The sequence below is a fragment of the Columba livia genome, chromosome 1, assembly GCF_036013475.1.
Source record: "Columba livia isolate bColLiv1 breed racing homer chromosome 1, bColLiv1.pat.W.v2, whole genome shotgun sequence".
Classification (NCBI taxonomy): domain Eukaryota; kingdom Metazoa; phylum Chordata; class Aves; order Columbiformes; family Columbidae; genus Columba; species Columba livia.
Window position 1 is genome coordinate 211,252,043 of NC_088602.1, and position 19,836 is coordinate 211,271,878.

The following is a 19,836-nucleotide window of genomic DNA, read 5'->3' on the forward strand; positions in this document are numbered from 1 at the left end:
AGGTGGCTTTTCATCTCACTCCAGCCCTTATTTAGAAAACAAGCTGCAGAGGAGGGAAGGGAACACGCCATGGCCAAAACCTCTCGGTGGGACGAGGAGCCGACGCTCCCGGGCAGGGATGGAGACAGGAGCTGGGCCATGGCTGGAGTGAGGATTAATCACTTTTATTAAGCTGAATGCTTAACAAATGCAAACGGCTTGATAAATGCAAACAGCATCTTTCTCCCGCCCCGGCTGTGCACTGATGCTCCAGCAGCACCTTTGTGCCAATGTCCCAGTGACATCCACCCATCCGGCCACAAAGGGGTCCCAGGCAAACCTCCCACACCAGCACCCCGGTTGGGGCAGGGTTGGCAGAAAAGACCCCCCAAAACGCGGCTGCCGGTGCCGGATGGCTCGCCGGTGCCGGATCGCTCGCCAGTGCCGGCTCGCTTGCCGCCACGTGCGCTCGGTGCGCGGAACCCGCCCGGGGAGCGTGTTCCAGCAGCCGCGCAGTCAAGAAGTTAATCCAACACATGTAAGTGCAATCTGCGTGCGAGGAAAAACCCATTACTCGACATTAACCGCTCAGGTCTAACATATGCAAATCGACAATGGGAGCCGCTAATGAAGGCTACTAATTAGCGGTAATCACTCTACAGTCACGATTTGATTCGCTTAAGGGGAAAAAAGACAAAAAGCTGCAGGAAGGAGCCCCCGTGGGGTGGGCGATGGGGAAGCCCTGGCTGTGCTGGAGGTGCCGAGGAAGAGCTCGGCGATGAAGAGCAGCCCCATGAGCCCTGACGGCATTCGAACGTGCTGGAAAATGACCTTAAAAACCCACTGGGATTTGCACAAGCCAAGGCAGCTCCTCAGCACGTGGGGCTGGGATGTGCCAGCGCCCAAAATAATGAGTGGAGAGCAGCGACTCCAGCGCCGGGGGGACGGATTTCCACCCTGTCCCCGTGTCCCCTGTTTTTTGGGGGGTTTGGGCGTTAAGGCCGAGCGGAGCCGCACTGCTGGGAGGATGCTTGGGGGCACTTGTGACTTCCTTGCTGCCCTCCCTGCCAAAACGCCCTGGCACGGGTGATGCCAATGTGGCATATGGGTCACCTGCTCACCACGGGCACCAGGACAAGCTGGATGCGATCAGGGGTCTGACTCCTTAGATCGTCCCCAAACTGGGGCTGTGCTGGTCTCTGTAGTCCCCGTAGCCACCCCAACGGCCACTAAGGGTGTTTGGTGGCCGCCCCGTGGTGCACAGCAAGGGGACGGTGCCCCCCGAAACAGAGACGGGGCAGCGGGGGAGTTGGGCTCAGATGCTGGGGGTACGGGATACCCACGAGCATCCATCACCCGCACTGACGCTTGTCCCCTCCTGCTGTCCCCACCGATGGGACAAGCCACAGCCGTGAGCATCTCATGTCTGCCACCACAAAGCCAGTCCTGTCCCTGTCCCCATCCCCTGTGTCACAGCAGCAGCTCCTGCATCTCCCCCTGCACTGTCCCCATCCCCTGGGGTGGCATCGCCTGCCGGGGGACCAGGGGCTGCGGTGTCACCGCTGGGATGGGGACGGAGCAGGCGAGCAGATGCCGGTGGAGGGGACAGCTGTGCCAACACCTGGAGCCGCTCCTGGGGGTGAATTTTGGGACACGGGCACTGTGGTTCGGAGGGGACACGAGGAGCTCCTGGACCTGCGCCCCTGCACCCATTCACCAGGGCTGGGGACCCCACGGGACACCCAAGTCCCAACCAGACAGCAAACCCCCCCAGCACCCCCATCCTTTGCCTTTTTGGGGCTCCCCAATTCACCACGGGCTGGGACACCCCGCGGCGGTGCTGCCGGCTCTGCCCGCCCAGGTGATATCACCCCCCGTTACTATTATTTTAACACCCGGAGCGTTTAATTAGCTGGGAATTGAAAGGAAATTCTACATAAATACAGCGAGGGGGAAAAAAAATATAATATAATCTTAACTCCACTTTTATGTGAAGCTCTGGTAATTATGCAAAATTATTCAAGGACTTTTCCCAAGGACAGGAGGTTTTTCCAGCGGCCGCGCTCCCGTGCTGGAGCTGATGGGAGAAGCAACGATGGGTTGTGTGGCTGCCGTGCTTCCCTTTGCTTTGCCTCTATTTTTTGGGGGGGTTTCTTGCCAGCAGCATCGCGGGTCCTTGAGGAAGGAGGCTGACTGTATTTTGCAGCAGGCAGGAGGGTGAGGATGAGGATGGTGCTGGGGATGGTGCTGGAGAGGAGCAGGATGGTCCTGGGGCACCAGGTGGGCACCATTGGGCTGCCCAAGCCATGGGACAGTGACATTTCCCAGCAGCAGCCGGGGAGAAAGAACAAGAGGCTGCACCAGAGCTGGGAAAGCAGGTTGAATCCTGTGTTTGAGTGAATTCCCTGGTTTCTGCATCCCGGGATGCTCGGGAATGGGGTAGAACTGGGGGCTGGGTGGGGACAGAGGTGACAACACGGGGACAAGGACACGGTGATGGTGCCACGTCGGTGGGTGGCACAGGCTGACATCCATGGGAGAGGGATGCACCGAAGCCACCCCATGGGATGCAGTGACGCAGGACAGGGTGACACCGAGGGTCCTGCGCCCGCCCCGTCACCGCGACCTAAGAATCAAAACAGCCCCAAATCCCATTTTCCCCCAGGGTGCTCTGGCATTATTAACAAATATTAACGAATCTCCTTCAAAGTCGGGGTGTATCAGCCTGGTTTTGTTAATGGGGGCTCCCCCATCCAGCTCGTTGCCTTGATGGAGTTATTGGGGCGCTCCTAATGATCCCCACACACAGGGACCCTGTGGGACAGGGGCTCGGAGCAGGGACATCCCCATGTCCCCCCACTGCTGGTTTGTCTCACTTCTGCAGGTAATTGCACCAATATGTGATTTTTAGAAGCCTAAAAGGCAGCGGCTCTGCCATGAGGGTGTCCCAGGAGCGGGTGACGGCACTTCCTGATGTCCCATCCAGTGGGGACCACACAAGGATGAGACATGTCCAGGGGACACCGCTGCTGAGCCCAGCAATGACAAACAGGGCAGGGCACAGCAACCGGGGTGCCCAGGACAGGGCTCTGTCCCCTCCAAGGACATGAGGGACGTTTTCGAGAGCCAGCACACCAACCCAGCACGATGTTCTGCGCAAAGCCCCGCGGTGTCTCCTTTGTCACCGATGCTCAGGGTGACGCTGGCACAAGGCACACGGTGACACCTCCCCCCTGCTCCCCCAGAGAAGAGAACTTCCCCAGTGAAACGTTCCTGCGAGATCCCTGCAGGATCCCCCCTTACCCCTGAGATGTCGGCCACCCGGTGAATCGGCACCTCCTTCTTGCTGTGCAGCCCTTTGCCGTTCTTGATGGCCCTGCAAAGAAAGGAGAGATGACACGGGCCACCATGGCACCTGGAAGGGTCCCCACTGCCCCCGCGCTCGTTAGTCCGCAAATCTTAATTACCAGCCTTCGCCAGCAAATTGTCCTGAATATCGGAATGCTCCATGTCCTGAATATCAGGATGCTCAGATGTCCCCAGTATCGGGATGCTCCATGTCCTGAATATCAGGATGCTCAGATGTCCCCAGTATCGGGATGCTCCATGTCCTGAATATCAGGATGCTCAGATGTCCCCAGTATCGGGATGCTCCATGTCCTGAATATCAGGATGCTCAGATGTCCCCAGTATCGGGATGCTCCATGTCCTGAATATCAGGATGCTCAGATGTCCCCAGTATCGGGATGCTCCATGTCCTGAATATCAGGATGCTCAGATGTCCCCAGTATCGGGATGCTCCATGTCCTGAATATCAGGATGCTCAGATGTCCCCAATATCGGGATGCTCCATGTCCTGAATATCAGGATGCTCAGATGTCCCCAATATCGGGATGCTCCATGTCCTGAATATCAGGATGCTGGGAGGTTCTGAATAGTGGGATGCCCAGATCTCCCGAATGTGAGGATGCTCATTGTCCTGAAAATCAGGACGCTTAATGTCCTGAGCATCTGGATGCTCAGTGTCCTGAGTATTAGGATGCTCGGTTGTCCCAAATATCAGGATGCTCAATATCCTGATTGTCTGTGCCCTCCCCACACCCTCAGCTGCTCCAGGACCATGTGTCAATGGCGCGAGCATCCCCGACTCTGCCGGCATCCCTGCCCTTCCCTGACCCCGACAAGCCCCGCGGCGGGGAGGGGACACCCTGGGTGACCGCGGGGACACGGAGGTCACACATGGGGTGGCCTCGTCCCGGGGGGACCAACACAGCGCCCGTGTCCCTGCCGAGGACAAGCATCCCCAGCTGCCCTCGCTCTGCCGGGCATTACGGTGCTTGTTTAACTTGAGTCTTTCTTCTTCACCGGGGGCAAGAGCTATTTTCCCTGTTTAAAAAAAGCTATTTCTGGGCAAGCCACTTATCCGTGGTGCAGCGCTGAGCGGGGGGGGCGTCTCAAAGGAGGCCGAGGGAGAGAGAAGAAATCCTTTTGCTGATTTAACAGGTTGGCTCCTTCCAGACAGCTCCTCAAATGATCCAGCTCAGCAAATTGATTGCAGTACAAAGCCTCCGGAGGGGCTTTGAATTTTTTCGCCTTGTATTTTTTTATCATCGTCACAGTCTGCTTGCAGCCCATTCCTGCCTCTGGCAGCCCAGTCCTGCCTCTCGTAGCCCATTCCTGCCTCTGGCAGCCCAGTCCTGCCTCTCGTAGCCCATTCCTGCCGCTGGCAGCCCAGTCCTGCCTCTGGCAGCCCATTCCTGCCTCTCGTAGCCCATTCCTGCCTCTGGCAGCCCATTCCTGCCTCTGGCAACCCATTCCTGCCTCTCATAGCCCAGTCCTGCCTCTCGCAGCCCATTCCTGCCTCTCGCAGCCCATTCCTGCCTCTCATAGCCCAGTCCTGCCTCTGGCAGCCCATTCCTGCCTCTCGTAGCCCATTCCTGCCTCTCGTAGCCCATTTCTGCCTCTTGCAGCCCATTCCTGCCTCTCGCAGCCCATTCCTGCCTCTCGCAGCCCATTCCTGCCTCTCGTAGCCCATTCCTGCCTCTTGCAGCCCAGTCCTGCCTCTGGCAGCCCATTCCTGCCTCTCGTAGCCCATTCCTGACTCTTGCAGCCCAGTCCTGCCTCTGGCAGCCCATTCCTGCCTCTCGTAGCCCATTCCTGCCTCTCGCAGCCCAGTCCTGCCTCTCGCAGCCCATTCCTGCCTCTCATAGCCCAGTCCTGCCTCTCGCAGCCCATTCCTGCGTCTCATAGCCCAGTCCTGCCTCTCGTAGCCCATTCCTGCCTCTCACAGCCCAATCCTGCCTCTCGCAGCCCATTCCTGCCTCTCGTAGCCCATTCCTGCCTCTCATAGCCCATCCCTGCCTCTCGTAGCCCATTCCTGCCTCTCATAGCCCATTCCTGCCTCTCAAGCCCATTCCTGCCTCTCGTGGCCCATTCCTGCCTCTCAAGCCCATTCCTGCCTCTCACAGCCCATTCCTGCCTCTCGTGGCCCATTCCTGCCTCTCGCGGCCCATTCCTGCCTCTCACAGCCCATTCCTGCCTCTCGCCCGGCAGCAGCTATTAAGGGGGCTTGAAAAATGAGGAGCTTTGCTTTCCAGGCACTGCAGGAGCCCCGGGAGCTGCACCCGAGGGGAAAGGGGTCGATTTGGGGGCCGCGGGTGCAGCGCAATGACATGAGCATCTCGTGGCGTGGGGGTGAAATGTGGGGAGAGGAGGTTTATCTCCTGCCAACAGGAGCAGAAGGGCGTCCTGTGGCGTTTGGGGACAAGGGACCAGTGCTGATAAAGCCGGGCTGGGTTCACTGGGGACATCCCCGGCTCCCACATCCCTTGGGATGAGCCAAAGTCTCTGCCAGGCCCGGCTGCGGGTGCTGGCAAACCCGGTCCACGGGCACAGCACCCTCCTGGGCAGGATCCTGCTTTCCAAACTCACTGTGGCTGCAGACGGGCTCCAAAGAAAATAAATAACACAACCCCAAAACCACCGAGCGAGCTCGAGAGCTGGTCCAGGCTCAGGGTGCAGGTAGGGTGCAGGTAGGGTGCAGCAGGGTGCAGGCAGGGTGCGGGAAGGGTGCAGGCAGGGTGCAGGCAGGGTGCAGGCAGGGTGAAGCGGGGTGCAGGCAGGGTACAGGCAGGGTGCAGGCAGGGTACAGGCAGGGTGCAGGCAGCGTGCAGGCAGCGTGCAGCAGGGTGCAGGCAGGGTGCAGGCAGCGTGCAGCAGGGTGCAGCAGGGTGCGGGCAGGGTACAGGCAGGGTGCAGGCAGGGTGCAGGTAGGGTGACGCAAGGTGCAGCAGGGTGCAGGCAGGGTGCAGCAGGGTACAGGCAGGGTGCAGGCAGGGTGCAGGCAGGGTGCAGGCAGGGTGCAGCAGGGTGCAGGCAGGGTGCAGGCATGGTGCAGGCAGGGTGCAGGTAGGGTGCAGCAGGGTGCAGGCATGGTGCAGCAGGGTACAGGCAGGGTGCAGGCAGGGTGCAGGCAGGGTGCAGCAGGGTACAGGCAGGGTGCAGGCAGGGTGCAGGCAGGGTGAAGCAAGGTGCAGCAGGGTACAGGCAGGGTGCAGGCAGGGTGCGGGCAGGGTGCAGGCAGGGTGCAGCAGGGTACAGGCAGGGTGCAGGCAGGGTGCAGGCAGGGTGCAGGCAGGGTGCAGCAGGGTACAGGCAGGGTGCAGGCAGGGTGACACAAGGTGCAGCAGGGTGCAGGCAGGGTGCAAGCAGCGTGCAGGCAGGGTGCGGGCAGATGCCCTCTCTGCTGGTAGCACCAGGAGAACGAACTTGACCTTTGGAGGCTGCAAAAGGCCGGAGCTGTCGGGAAGGAGCTGGAATGAATCTGCGCTGCCCTCTCCCCCAGCGCCGCCCCCGACCCGACTGGGAACGGTGTGAAAAGCAAACGAATCTGCTGCTGGGTCACCAGGGCCTGTTGTGACAGGACAAGGGGTGATGGTTTAAACTAAAGGAGGGAGATTCAGGCTGGATATGAGAAATTGTTGCCCTAAGGGTGGTGAGAGCCTGGCCCAGGTTCCCAGAGAGGTGGTGGCTGAACCATCCCTGGAGACATCCCAGGCCAGGCTGGACGGGGCTCTGAGCAACCTGAGCTGGGTGAGCCGCTGGTTTTTCAGCCACAAGGTTCCTTCCACAGGTCCTAACGCTTCATTCAGGCTCTTTATCATCTCCGTGTTACTTTAACCTGGAAGAAAACTTATTTCCATCCGAATTGGAGAGTTCGCCCCCTGTTTTGCATTTAAAATGCTTTGTGTGATGAAGCGCTGGAAGAAGCCGGTGTTAATTTTGCGCCTTGCCAGGGCACTCGCCTCCTCATTTTGTGCGGGGAACAAAGTGATTTAATTTGGTGACGGGGAACAGTGGTCCCCTCGATCTGGTGTGTGCACAGACCCCCAGGAAAACCAGGTGGGTGGGAAAAGTACTAATCTCCTTCCTAAAGCCCCCCAGGAGGGGCTGAGCCAGCGCTGGCAGCTCAGTCCCAGCACATGCAGCTCCGGCCTTTGCCAAAGAGCTGGGACATCGGGGATTTTTGGGACATCTGAGGTATTCAGGACATCTGAGCATCCCCACGTTTGGACATCTGAGCATCCCCATGTTCGGACATCTGAGTATCCCCACATTTGGACATCTGAGCATCCCCACGTTCGGACATCTGAGTATCCCAGTGTTCAGGATTTTGAGCATCCTGACACTTGGGACATCCAAGAATTCCAATATTCAGAACATTCGAGCATCCCAATACTCAGGACACTGAGCATCCTGACATTTGGATCATCCAACCATCCCAATACTTGGGACATACGAGCATCCCAATACTCAGGACATTAAGCACCCTGATATTCAGGACACTGAGCATCCTGACATTTGGCATTTCCCAGCATCTCAATCTGTGGGACACTGAGCATCCCAATACTCAGGACAATGAGCATCCCAACACTCAGGACATTCGAGCATCCTGATATTGAGGACACTGAGCATCCTGATGTTGAGGACGTTGAGCATTCCGACACTCAGGACACCCGAGCATCCCAATATTGAGGACATTGAGCATCCCAATATTGAGGATATTGAGCATTCCAACATTCAGGACACCCAAGCATCCCAATATTGAGGACGTGGAGCATCCCAATATTGAGGACATTGAGCATTCCGACACTCAGGACACCCGAGCATCTCAGTATTGAGGACATCGATCCTCCCAATATTGAGGACATTGATCCTCCCAATATTGAGGCCATTGAGCATTCTGCCACTCAGGACACCCGAGCATCCCACCATTCAGCACCCTGAGCCAGAGCCACCCCCACAGCTGCGCGGCTGCCGGCTCCATCCACCACGTTCCTCCCGGCTATCCCGGTGCCCGGCTGGAGCGTCGCCCACGCCCGAGCACTCCGAGCTGCTGATTTCATGCCAGGCACATCCTCTTGCTAAAAGGCAAATCCCCGGCGGCGCTCGGCGATGAGGCCCCGAGCAATCTGCCGGGCGCTGATCCCACGCCGCGTGGGGAGCAGGAAAGGGAGCGCGAGAGCCCGTTTCTCAGCCTTCCCCCTCGAAAGCGAGCGGTTTGCGGGAGAAGCCAGTGGAGCCCGGCACAGCGGGCTGCGCCCCCTCCAAGCTGCTCTCCCCTGCTGGTGGCACCGGCAGCCGCTGCCAAAGGAGGAGCTGAAATCCCAGCACCCGCTGCCGCCTGCGGTGCAGCCGGAGCCCAACCGGCACCCATGGGTGCACAGGAGCAGTGCCGGGGGCGGCAGCGCAGCTGGAGGGGAGCTGAATCGGGAGGAGAAAGGGGGCACCCACTGCCTGTCCCCATGGAGTGGATAGGGTGAGGGGGACAGATGGGGTGCGGGGGACAGATGGGTGTGTGGGACAGACAGGGTGTGGGGGATGGATGGGGTGCAGGGGGATGGATGGTATGTGGGGGGATGGATGGGGTGCAGGGGGATGGATGGGGTGAAAGAGGGTGGATGGGGTACAGGGGGATGGATGGTATGTGGAGGGATGGACGGGGTGCAGGGGGATGGATGGGGTGCAGAGGGATGGACGGGGTGCAGGGGGATGGATGGGGTGCAGGGGGAGGGATGGGATGCAGGGGGATGGATGGGATGCGGGTTTTGGACGGGATGCAGGGGGATGGACGGGGTGCAGGGGGTTGGATGGGGTGCGGGAGGATGGACGGGATGTGGAGGGATGGATGGGGTGCGGGGGATGGCTGAGTTGTGGGGGACGGGTGGGATGCAGGGGGATGGATGGGGTGCAGCCCGATCCAGTTCCTCCCTGTGGAGCTGCGAGGCTCCGTGCAGAGATGTGCGACAGGGAACCAGCCCCAGGGCAGGGGACACAAGGGGGGCTGGGCGATGGAATCAGCCCCTGCAGCGAGCTGGACTCTGCACAGCTGGAATGTGCGTTCATGGACTGTACACAGCTGGAATATGCGTGCAAGGACTGTGCACAGCTGGATCATGTGTTGGGAATGTGCATGGGTAGACTATGCACACCTGAATCATACACAGCTGGACCATGCGCAACTGGAGTGTGCACAGCTGGATTGTGCAAATCTGGGTAGCACATGCCCGTGTGATGCACACCTGGATAGCGCACCCCTGGAACATGCAGTCTGATCCATGCACATCTTGGCCATCCAACCTCAACCATGCATATCTGTACTATGCATCCCTGAACTGTGCAGCCTCAACTATGCACATCTGTTCCATGCAACCTCAACCATGCACATCTGTGCCATGCAACCTCAACCATGCACATCTGGACCCTGTACCCCAGGACAGCAACTCAGGCACTGCCTGAGTGAGGTGACACTTTGTGCATCCCCTCCAGTGAGGCACAAGCACATCCCTGCTTGCAGCAGCACATCCCTGCCTGCAGCAGCACCTCCCTGCTTGCAGCAGCACCTCCCTGCCTGCAGCAGCACGTCCCTGCATGCAGCACCCTGTCCCTGCCTGCAGCAGCGTGTCCCTGCCTGCAGCAGCACCTCCCTGCTTGCAGCAGCACGTCCCTGCCTGCAGCAGCACGTCCCTGCCTGCAGCAGCACGTCCCTGCCTGCAGCAGTGTGTCCCTGCCTGCAGCAGCACCTCCCTGCTTGCAGCAGCACGTCCCTGCCTGCAGCAGCACGTCCCTGCCTGCAGCAGTGTGTCCCTGCCTGCAGCAGTGTGTCCCTGCCTGCAGCAGCACGTCCCTGCCTGCAGCAGTGTGTCCCTGCCTGCAGCAGTGTGTCCCTGCTTGCAGCAGCATGTCCCTGCCTGCAGCAGTGTGTCCCTGCCTGCAGCAGCACTTCCCTGCTTGCAGCAGCACATCCCTGCCTGCAGCAGCACATCCCTGCCTGCAGCAGCACATCCCTGCCTGCAGCACCCTGTCCCTGCCTGCAGCAGCGTGTCCCTGCCTGCAGCAGCGTGTCCCTGCCTGCAGCAGTGTGTCCCTGCCTGCAGCAGCGCGTCCCTGCCTGCAGCAGCGCGTCCCTGCCTGCAGCAGCGTGTCCCTGCCTGCAGCAGTGTGTCCCTGCCTGCAGCAGTGTGTCCCTGCCTGCAGCACCCTGTCCCTGCCTGCAGCAGTGTGTCCCTGCCTGCAGCACCCTGTCCCTGCCTGCAGCAGCACATCTCTGCAGCAGCATTTCTGCTGCCTCTGCCGACACGGGGAAGCATCCACACACATTTTTCTCACCGCGATAACCTCAACCTAATTACACGAGGCCAGAACGCGTCTCCAACCCTCCGCATCGACTCGGACGTCACCGGGTTTAAATGCAATTACCGCTCCGGCAGCCAGGCCAGGGCTGCGGTGGCGCTTTGCCAGGCTCGGCGCCCCGAGCAGCGGAGCCGGGGCCTTTGAACCCCGGCGTGATCCACGCGACAGCCCGTGAGACTCCAAACAACCTCCCGGGCATCTTTGCAAACGTTATTTGTCTTCAGCCGCCGAGCGACCGGCAGCTCTGGAATGAACATGGATGGGGATGGGAATGGGATGGGGATGGGATGGGGATGGGGATGGGGATGGGATGGGGATGGGATGGGGAGGGGGATGGGGATGGGGATGGGGATGGGGATGGGATGGGGATGGGATGGGATGGAGATGGGGATGGAGATGGGGATGGAGATGGGGATGGGGATGGGATGGGATGGGATGGGATGGGATGGGATGGGATGGGATGGGATGGGATGGGATGGACAGGAGAGGGTGTTGGCACAGGATGGATGAGCTGGGCCAGTACAGACAGTATTATATATGATGGGATAGATGGGACAGGTAGGACGGGCCAGGACAGGGCTGGACAGATGGGATGGGACAGAACACAGTGGATGGGATGGGTCAGGACAGATTGACGAGATGAGATGGGACTGGATGGGATACCATGGCATGGGACAGGACAGGACATGGCAGATGGGGCAGGGTGGAATCTGATGGGACAGATGGGATGGGATGGGATGGGATGGGACAGAGCAGGCAGGGTGGGATATGGCAGACAGGGCAGGATGGGACAGATAGGATGGGACAGGTTAAACAGGATGGGGCAGAGTAGACAGGATGGGACAGGACAGGATGGGACATGGCAGACAGAGAAGGATGGGACATGATGAGACAGATGGGATGACACAGGACATGATGCGACAGTGTGGGATGGGACAGGACAGATGGGATGGGACATGATGGGAGAGTATGGGATGGGACAGGACAGATGGGATGGGGCAGAGTAGACAGGATGGGACAGGACAGGATGGGAGAGATGGGATCGGATAGGATAAACGGGATGTGATGGGACAGAGGAGACACGATGGGACAGGACAGAATGGGACAAGGCAGACAGAGCAGGATGGGACATGATGGGACAGACAGGATGGGACAGGACAGATGGAATGGGACAGGAGAGTATGGGACAGGGAAGACAGGATGGGACAGGACAGAAAGAGACGTGATGGGACAGACGGGATGGGATGGGACGAGATGGGACGGGATGGGATGGGATGGGATGGGATGGGATGGGATGGGATGGGATGGGACGAGATGGGACGGGATGGGATGGGACGGGATGGATGGGATGGCACAGCATGGGACGGGATGGGGGTGACATGGCACAGCTCTGCAGCCCCCTGCGAGCCCCCCGGCGCCGTCCCCACCCCGGCACGGCACTCACCGAGCCTCCGCGGCCAGGAGCTCGTCGTAGTGCGAGGACCTCTGGTCGTCGTCCTGCCGGTAGCGGATGACGGTGGCCAGGCCTTTGCTGACCAGCGCTTCGGCGATGTTGCTGCCGGAGAGAAGAACGGGGGGGTTCAGCACCCACCACAGCCGGACCCCCATCCCTGTCGCCAAGGGGACACCCCCACCCCTTTCAATGAATGGGGATGGCTGAGGGGTCCATCCACGGTGGGGGTTCTCCCGGCAGCACCCAAACCCCCCGTCACCCCCCGAACCAGCGGGTCAGTGCCCCGGGGCTGCGGGAACCCCCTCCCAGATTTTCGCTCCCTATCGTGTTTTCACGGGGCGCGGGGGCGGCCGCCAAGCGGGTAAATTGGCTGCCATTCCCCGCCGCCGCTTTCAACAAATTCATAAATTCTACTTCGCTGAGCACATCTGTAATTCGCCTCCAATTACAGCGGCAGGGCACGGACTGCTAATTCACTGCTTCAAAAAATCAAAAAGCATATATATATATATACACACACACATATATATGTATGGGGGGGTCTGACCCATTCGCAGCCCCGGAGCAGAGGGGGCAGGGCAGAACCATCACCGGGAGCTGAAAATGGGTCCCTGCTCGGAGCGGGGGAAACAATAACAGAACTGAGGTTGGTGAAGGAGGAAATCGGCTGCAGCAGGAGGCGGCTGCAGGGGCTGCGCTGGAAACGCCGACAAGCGGGAATAGGTGTCCCTCAGTGTCACCGGGAGATGGGGACATCCCCGGGGAGCCTGATGGGCAGGCTGGGGACAGCTCTGTCACCTCTGTGCCACCCCTGTGTGGGGGACATGCTGCTGCACCCCCGGAGCAGCACGTCAGCATGTCCCCAACCAAACCCACCATGGGGACAAGCACCAAAGGACAATTGTCACCAGCCCTGGGGCAGGACGGCTCTTTCCCGTCCAGCCTGGGACACCCCTCGTGTCCCACGTCCCCAGCCTGGGGCTTGGGGACAAGCCGTGGCTCTTCCCAATGGGACTCCCATGCTCACGCAAAGCCTGGCTGGATCCAGCTGGGGGTCCTGTCACCCCCCCAGAGGAGGTGACACCTGCCTCCGCCTGTGCAGGCAACCCCGTCCCCATCCGTCACCCTGTTCTGGGGACAGAGCAAGGCGGGGTGCAGGGTTTGGGGCGAGCGAAGGAGCTAAAACCCCACATGGGGTGCTGCCTGCTTGCGAAACAGAGGGTTTGGTTCTGCCCCGGCGCCCAGGAGACATCGTCACCTCGCTGCTACCCCTGCTCCATGGCTTTATTTATTCAGCAATATTCCGGTTATGGCTTTTGGGAAGAGAAGCAGAATTGCCGGCGTTCGCTCCCACCGCGACGCCGGGTCCTAAAGGAGCCGGGACAGGCGGGCGCTGCACACGGGGGGCAGCCGCGCTCCCCCACCCCGGCGATCCGGTCCCCAACGGGCTCTGCGAGAGGGGACAGAGGGACCCGGCGCAGCCACTGATTTGGACCCAAAAGGTGCCGGCTGTGGCCGCTGTCACCCCACACAAACAGGGGGTGCTGGTTGGTCGCAGCACCCGGCTGCCTCAGTTTCCCTGCCCTGACTGGCACTTGTAGGGCGAAAGCACCTTCTGTGCTGCATTGTGGGGGGAGATGGGGGGGACAGACCCACAGGACTGGTCCCCAAGGGCCATCAGCCCTGTCCCCAGCACACCTACCCAGACCACAGCACAGCATCCATCTCCCCATCCCAGCCCCATCCCAGCCCCATCCATCTCCCCATCCCAGCTCCATCCCAGCCCCATCCTTCTCCCCATCCCAGTCACATCCATCTCCCCATCCCAGCCCCATCCATCTCCCCATCCCAGCCCCATCCCAGCCCCATCCATCTCCCCATCCCAGCCCCATCCCTCTCCCCATCCCAGCCCCCCCGCCCCACCCCCCAGCGCTTTAACCCCCCCGCTCAGCGCGGATGAGCCGCTATTCCTGGCACCAGCCTCCAGAAGTATCCAATATGCATGAAATCAAAGTTTCCATCATCTCCAGCGGTCAAAGGGCAGCGAGTATGAGATCCCAGAATACAGGGATTAATGGAGGGATCATTAAAAACCTAATGTGAAACCACCTCTGCAGCCGGAGCGCTGGGGGAGGCGGCCAGATATATATCACAGCCTGATTAGAAGGAAATAAATTGTAATTTTGAGGAGGCTTGGCTGAACCTCTGACCGGGGAAGGTTGTTCCTCCCCCGCTGCTCTGCCCTGGGAGGCCCCATCTGCAGAACTGGGCCAGTGCTGGGCTCCCCAGTTCCAGAAGGACAAGGAGTCACTGCAGAGAGTCCAGGGAGGGACACGAAGGTGCTGAGGGGTCTGGAGCATCTTTGTGCCCAGGAAAGGCTGAGAGAGCTGGGGCTGCTGAGCGGAGAAGAGAAGCTGAGAGGGATGTGATCAATGGTCAATATGTCAGGGTGGTGTCAGATGGAGCAGACTCTGTTCAGTGGTGCCCAAGGCCAGGGTGAGGGGCACCGGGCACAGACTGAAACACAGGAGGCTCCATGTGAACATGAGCAGACACTTGTTTGCTGGGAGGTGCCAGAGCCTGGCCCAGGCTGCCCAGAGCGGGTGTGGAGTCTCCTTCTGTGAGCCATTGCAACCCCTGGGATCCTGTGTGATCTGCTCGGGGACCCTGCGTGAGCAGGGGGGGCTGGGACCTGCACAGCTCCCGCAGCACTGACAGCTGGGGGGCCGGGAGGGTTTTCCCTAGAGATGTGTAGAAAACCGCTCAGCACACGGTTGCAAAATTTCAGGGTGCAAGTGGCTTTGCTCCAAGTCCCAGAGCTTGCAGCTGCCCTACCTGCACCCTACCTGCACCCTGCTGCACCCTGCCTGCACCCTGCTGCACCCTGCTGCACCCTGCCTGCACCCTGCTGCACCCTGCCTGCACCCTGCTGCACCCTGCCTGTACCCTGCCTGCACCCTGCCTGCACCCTGCCTGCACCCTGCTGCACCCTGCCTGTACCCTGCCTGCACCCTGCCTGCACCCTGCTGCACCCTGCCTGCACCCTGCCCGCACCCCACCTGTACCCCGCCTGCACCCTGCCTGCACCCTACCTGTACCCTGCCTGCACCCTGCCTGCACCCTGCCCGCACCCTGCCTGCACTCTACCTGTACCCTGCCTGCACCCTGCCAGCACCCTGCCTGCACCCTGCTGCACCCTACCTGTACCCTGCCTGCACCCTACCGGCACCCTGCCCACACCCTGCCTGCACCCTGCCTGCACCCTGCTGCACCCTGCCCGCACCCTGCCTGCACCCCACCTGTACCCTGCCTGCACCCTGCCTGCACCCTACCTGCACCCTGCCTGCACCCTGCCTGCACCCTGCCCCCACCCTACCTGCACCCTACCTGCACCCTGCCTGCACCCTGCCTGCACCCTGCCCCCACCCTACCTGCACCCTACCTGCACCCTACCTGCACCCTACCTGCACCCTGCCTGCACCCTGCCCCCACCCTACCTGCACCCTACCTGCACCCTGCCTGCACCCTGCCCGCACCCTGCCTGCACCCTACCTGCACCCTGCCTGCACCCTGCCTGCACCAGCGCACGCACCGAGCTCTGCCAGCTCCAACCAGCCACCAGCAGCCTGGCAAAGCTCATTGCGGGGCTGAAGCTGGCAGCAGCCCCCCCCAGCCCCCCCTCCCCGTCACTGGGAGCAGCTTGCGAAGCAGCAGCAGCGAAATCTGGTCCTTTGCCAGCAGCTCGGGATGCAAAAACCCCTCCGGAGCTGCTGGGCACGAGCCCAGCTTTGCCCTGGCACCGCGGCCCAGGCCGGGACCGCGCTGCAAAGCGCTGGCAGCCGGTCCCCGCTCCAGCCCCGCGGGACGCCGGGGGGGTAAATACCCCATGGGAGCCGCTGACCCCCCCAGCACGGCTGGTGATGGAGACGCTGCGACTTCGCAGCCGTTCCTCGCTCTGGAGAGCCAGGCTGGGCTTTGCCGTGGGGGGACGGCGGGCATCCCGTGCAGGGAACAGTGCATCCCCTGCATCCCACGGAGCATCACCCGGCACCAACCACCCCCCCAGCCTCCTGCCGACCCTTTGCAAAGGCGTTTACCCCCCTGTCACCCACACGGGTCCCTTCTTGAGCTCTGCACAGGATCCTCACCCGGATTTTTGGGAGAGGAGGGAGACGTGGGGAAGAGCAGCCCCATGCCCACCCCCATGGCTGCCACCACCCCTCTGTCCCCGCGTGACCCCGACGCTGCGTGTCCAACTGCGGTCCTGGGGCTCAGGGAGACGGCAGTGTGGATGGAAACGAACCTCTCGGCAATGTCTGGACACCCAAACCAGCCCCCGATCCACAACACGTGGCCACGGACACAGAGCCACAGCCTGGGCTAAAATAGCCCAACCCACCCTCCTGTGCTTTGAGCCCAACTCTGAGCAGCTTCTGTGGATGTTGCTGCTTTGTTCCTGGAACGGGGAGAGGAAAAGTGTCCCCTTGTCACCCTGCCTGGGCCCCTGGAGAGGCTGGATGCTCTGAGAGCAGCTGCTGGAGCTGTGCTGGCATCCCAGCACCACCGACACCCCCAGAGAGCAAATCCTGAGCTGTGCTGGCATCCCAGCACCACCAACACCCCCAGTGAGCAAATCCTGAGCTGTAGTGGCATCTCAGCACCACCAGCAGCCCCAGTGAGCAAATCCTGAGCTGAAATCCCCAGCCATGAAATGTGGTGCTGTGCCAGCATCCCAGCATCATCAACAAGCCCAGACATGAAATCCTGAGTCACTGACACCCCCAGTGAGCAAATCCTGAGCCATGTCAGCATCCCAGCATCACCGACAGCCCCAGCCATGAAATCCTGAGCTGTGCCGGCATCCCAGCATCACCAACAGCCCCAGCCACCAAACCCTGAGCTACTAACACCCCATCCACAAAATCCTGAGCTGTGCCGCCATCTCAGCATCACCGACAGCCCCAGTGAGCAAATCCTGAGCTGTGGTGGCATCCTGGCACCACCAGCAACCCCAGTGAGCAAATCCTGAGCCATGGCAGCATCCCAGCACCACCGACAGCCCCAGTGAGCAAATCCTGAGCTGTGGTGGCATCTCAGCACCACCAGCAACCCCAGTGAGCAAATCCTGAGCCATGGCAGCATCCCAGCATCACCGACACCCCCAGCCATGAAATCTTGAGCCATGTCAGCATCCCAGCATCACCAAAAACCCCAGTCATGACATTCCGAGCCCCTAAACCCCCAGTCATGAAACCCAGCACTGTGCCGGCATCCCAGCATTGACAACAATCCCAGCCATGAAATCCTGAGCCATGTCAGCATCCCAGCATCACCGACACCCCCAGTGAGCAAATCCTGAGCTGTGCTGGCATCCCGGCACCACCAGCAACCCCAGTGAGCAAATCCTGAGCCATGGCAGCATCCCAGCACCACCGACAACCCCAGTGAGCAAATCCTGAGCTGTGGTGGCCTCCCGGCACCACCAGCAACCCCAGTGAGCAAATCCTGAGCTGAAATCCCCAGCCGTGAAATGTGGTGCTGTGCCAGCATCCCAGCATCATCAACAAGCCCAGTCACCAAATCCTGAGTCACTGACACCCCCAGCCATGAAATCCTGAGCCATGCCGGCATCCCAGCATCACCAACAGCCCCAGCCACCAACTCCTGCACCGTGCCAGCATCCCAGTATCATTGATACCCCAAACCACCAAGTCCTGCTGCTTGATTGCACAAAAAGACCCCACCAGCTCTACTAATCCTGGAAGAACCCCAAATTCTTCCTGGTTTTAGAGCTTTTTAAGGCTCAGAAATCACAGCACAGCCCACAGGGGCCGATCCTGCCGCTCGCCTGGGTGCTGAGCACCCAAGGGTGCCCTGAGGTTTAGGGGCGAGCTGCAAGGCACCCTCTGCACCTGCAGCGCTCCCCCCGTGTCCTGCAGGGAAAACAGCTTAAAAAAGGACATATCCTGACCGTGGATTAAGTATCACGCTCTGGCCCTGCTCCTCAAACCTGCGCGGGGAGCAGGGACCGCGGCCCCCCCCGCGTCCACCGGGAAAGCATCCGGGGAGGAAAGGCAGAGCTGCTGCACCCGGGGAAGATGCAGCCCCAGTTAAGCCCAGATTAAAGAATGGGAAGATGAAAACGCAGATGAAAAGCTCTTTGCTGTGGGAAAAAAATCTTATTAGGCCGTGAAATATGGGTTTTTGCCACTTAGAGAACGGCGGAGGGAAAAAAGGGAAAAAGGGCCGTTTACGAGCTCGCCCCCCCAACCTCATTTCACACTTTTCCCCCTGAAAATCCCCAAAGGAAGTTTTCCAGCGGTGTTTTTATCTACCAGAACCTCCCACTGCCCAGCACAGATTGGTGCTGCCAAAACCAGCCCCGTGTGAGCCCCCCGCCCCGTGCATCGCCAAAACTTGTCATTGTGCCAAATCAGCCCCAAAATGCAGCAACCCTGGCCCTGCTGCCCGCAGCAAAAGCACAACCCCCCCAGCCTGCACTGATAGCTCAGGGCTTTGGTTACATTTATTTTAGATTATTTTTAGTAGCTTTTTCTTCCAAATATTTGTGTCATTTGTGTCACAGCAGCCCCCGAGTCCCCCGGGGAAGTGCTGTGGGGACATGACCCATCTGGGGGGTCGGACAGATCCAGTCCCCCCGCGGTAAGGGACACCCTTGTCACTTGCCACGTGGTGACAGCCACGCTCTGCCTGGGATGCTGTGGGATGTGATGGGATGCTCTGGGGTGCTGCTGGGTGCCATGGGATCCTGTGGGATCCTGTGGGATGCTCTGGGGTGATGCTGGGTGCCATGGGATCCTGTGGGATCCTGCGGGATGCTGTGGGATGTGATGGGATGCTCTGGGGTGCTGCTGGGTGCCATGGGATCCTGTAAGATCCTGCGGGATGCTGTGGGATGTGATGGGATGCTCTGGGGTGCTGTTGGGTGCCATGGGATCCTGTGGTATCCTGCGGGATGCTCTGGGGTGCTGCTGGGTGCCATGGGATCCTTCAGGATGCTGTGGGATCCTGTGGGATGCTCTGGGGTGCTGCTGGGTGCCATGGGATCCTGTGGGATGCTGTGGGATGTCACGACATGTTACTGGATTCTGCGGGACGCTGTGGGATGTGAGGGGATGCTGCGGGATGCTGTGGGATGTCTTGGGATATTGAGGGATGCTGAGGGATGCTGTGGGATACTGTGAGATGTTGTGGAATGCCGTAGGATGCCATGGGAGGCTGCAGGATGCCGTGGGATACCACAGGACGCTGCAGGATTCCATGGGATGCCATGAGATGCTCTGGGATGTGATGGGATGCTGTGGGATGCTGCAGGATGCTGGGGGGTGCTGTGGGATGTGATGGGATGCTCTGGGATGCTACAGGATGCTGTAGGGTGCTGTGGGATGTGATGGGATGCTGTGGGATGCTGGGGGGATGTTGTGGGATACTGTGGGATGTGATGTGATGGGATCCTCTGGGATGCTGCAGGATGCTGGGGGATGCTGGGGGATGTGATATGATGGGATGCTCTGGGATGCTGCAGGATGCTGGGGGATGCTTTGGGACGCTGCAGGATGCTGTGGGATGCACTGGGATGCTGCAGAGGACGCTGGGGGATGCTCTGTGATGTGATGGGATGGGATGCTCTGGGATGCTGCAGGATACTGGGGGATGCTCTGGGATGCTGTGGGATGTGATGGGATGCTCTG

The 19,836-nt window shown here is 60.3% G+C and overlaps 1 protein-coding gene across 1 annotated transcript in view; it reads right to left on the minus strand.

Annotated features, from left to right (window-relative positions):
* The window catches only part of SND1 (staphylococcal nuclease and tudor domain containing 1), a 133,448-nt gene that overhangs the window by 47,225 nt on the left and 66,387 nt on the right, over positions 1 to 19,836 (minus strand). Inside the window, exons 13-14 of the mRNA XM_065049418.1 lie at positions 12,116 to 12,226; positions 3,283 to 3,355 (exon numbers count right to left, since the gene is read on the minus strand). Of these exons, the coding sequence (XP_064905490.1) occupies positions 3,283 to 3,355; positions 12,116 to 12,226 (184 nt within the window). The remainder of the gene's footprint in view (positions 1 to 3,282; positions 3,356 to 12,115; positions 12,227 to 19,836) is intronic.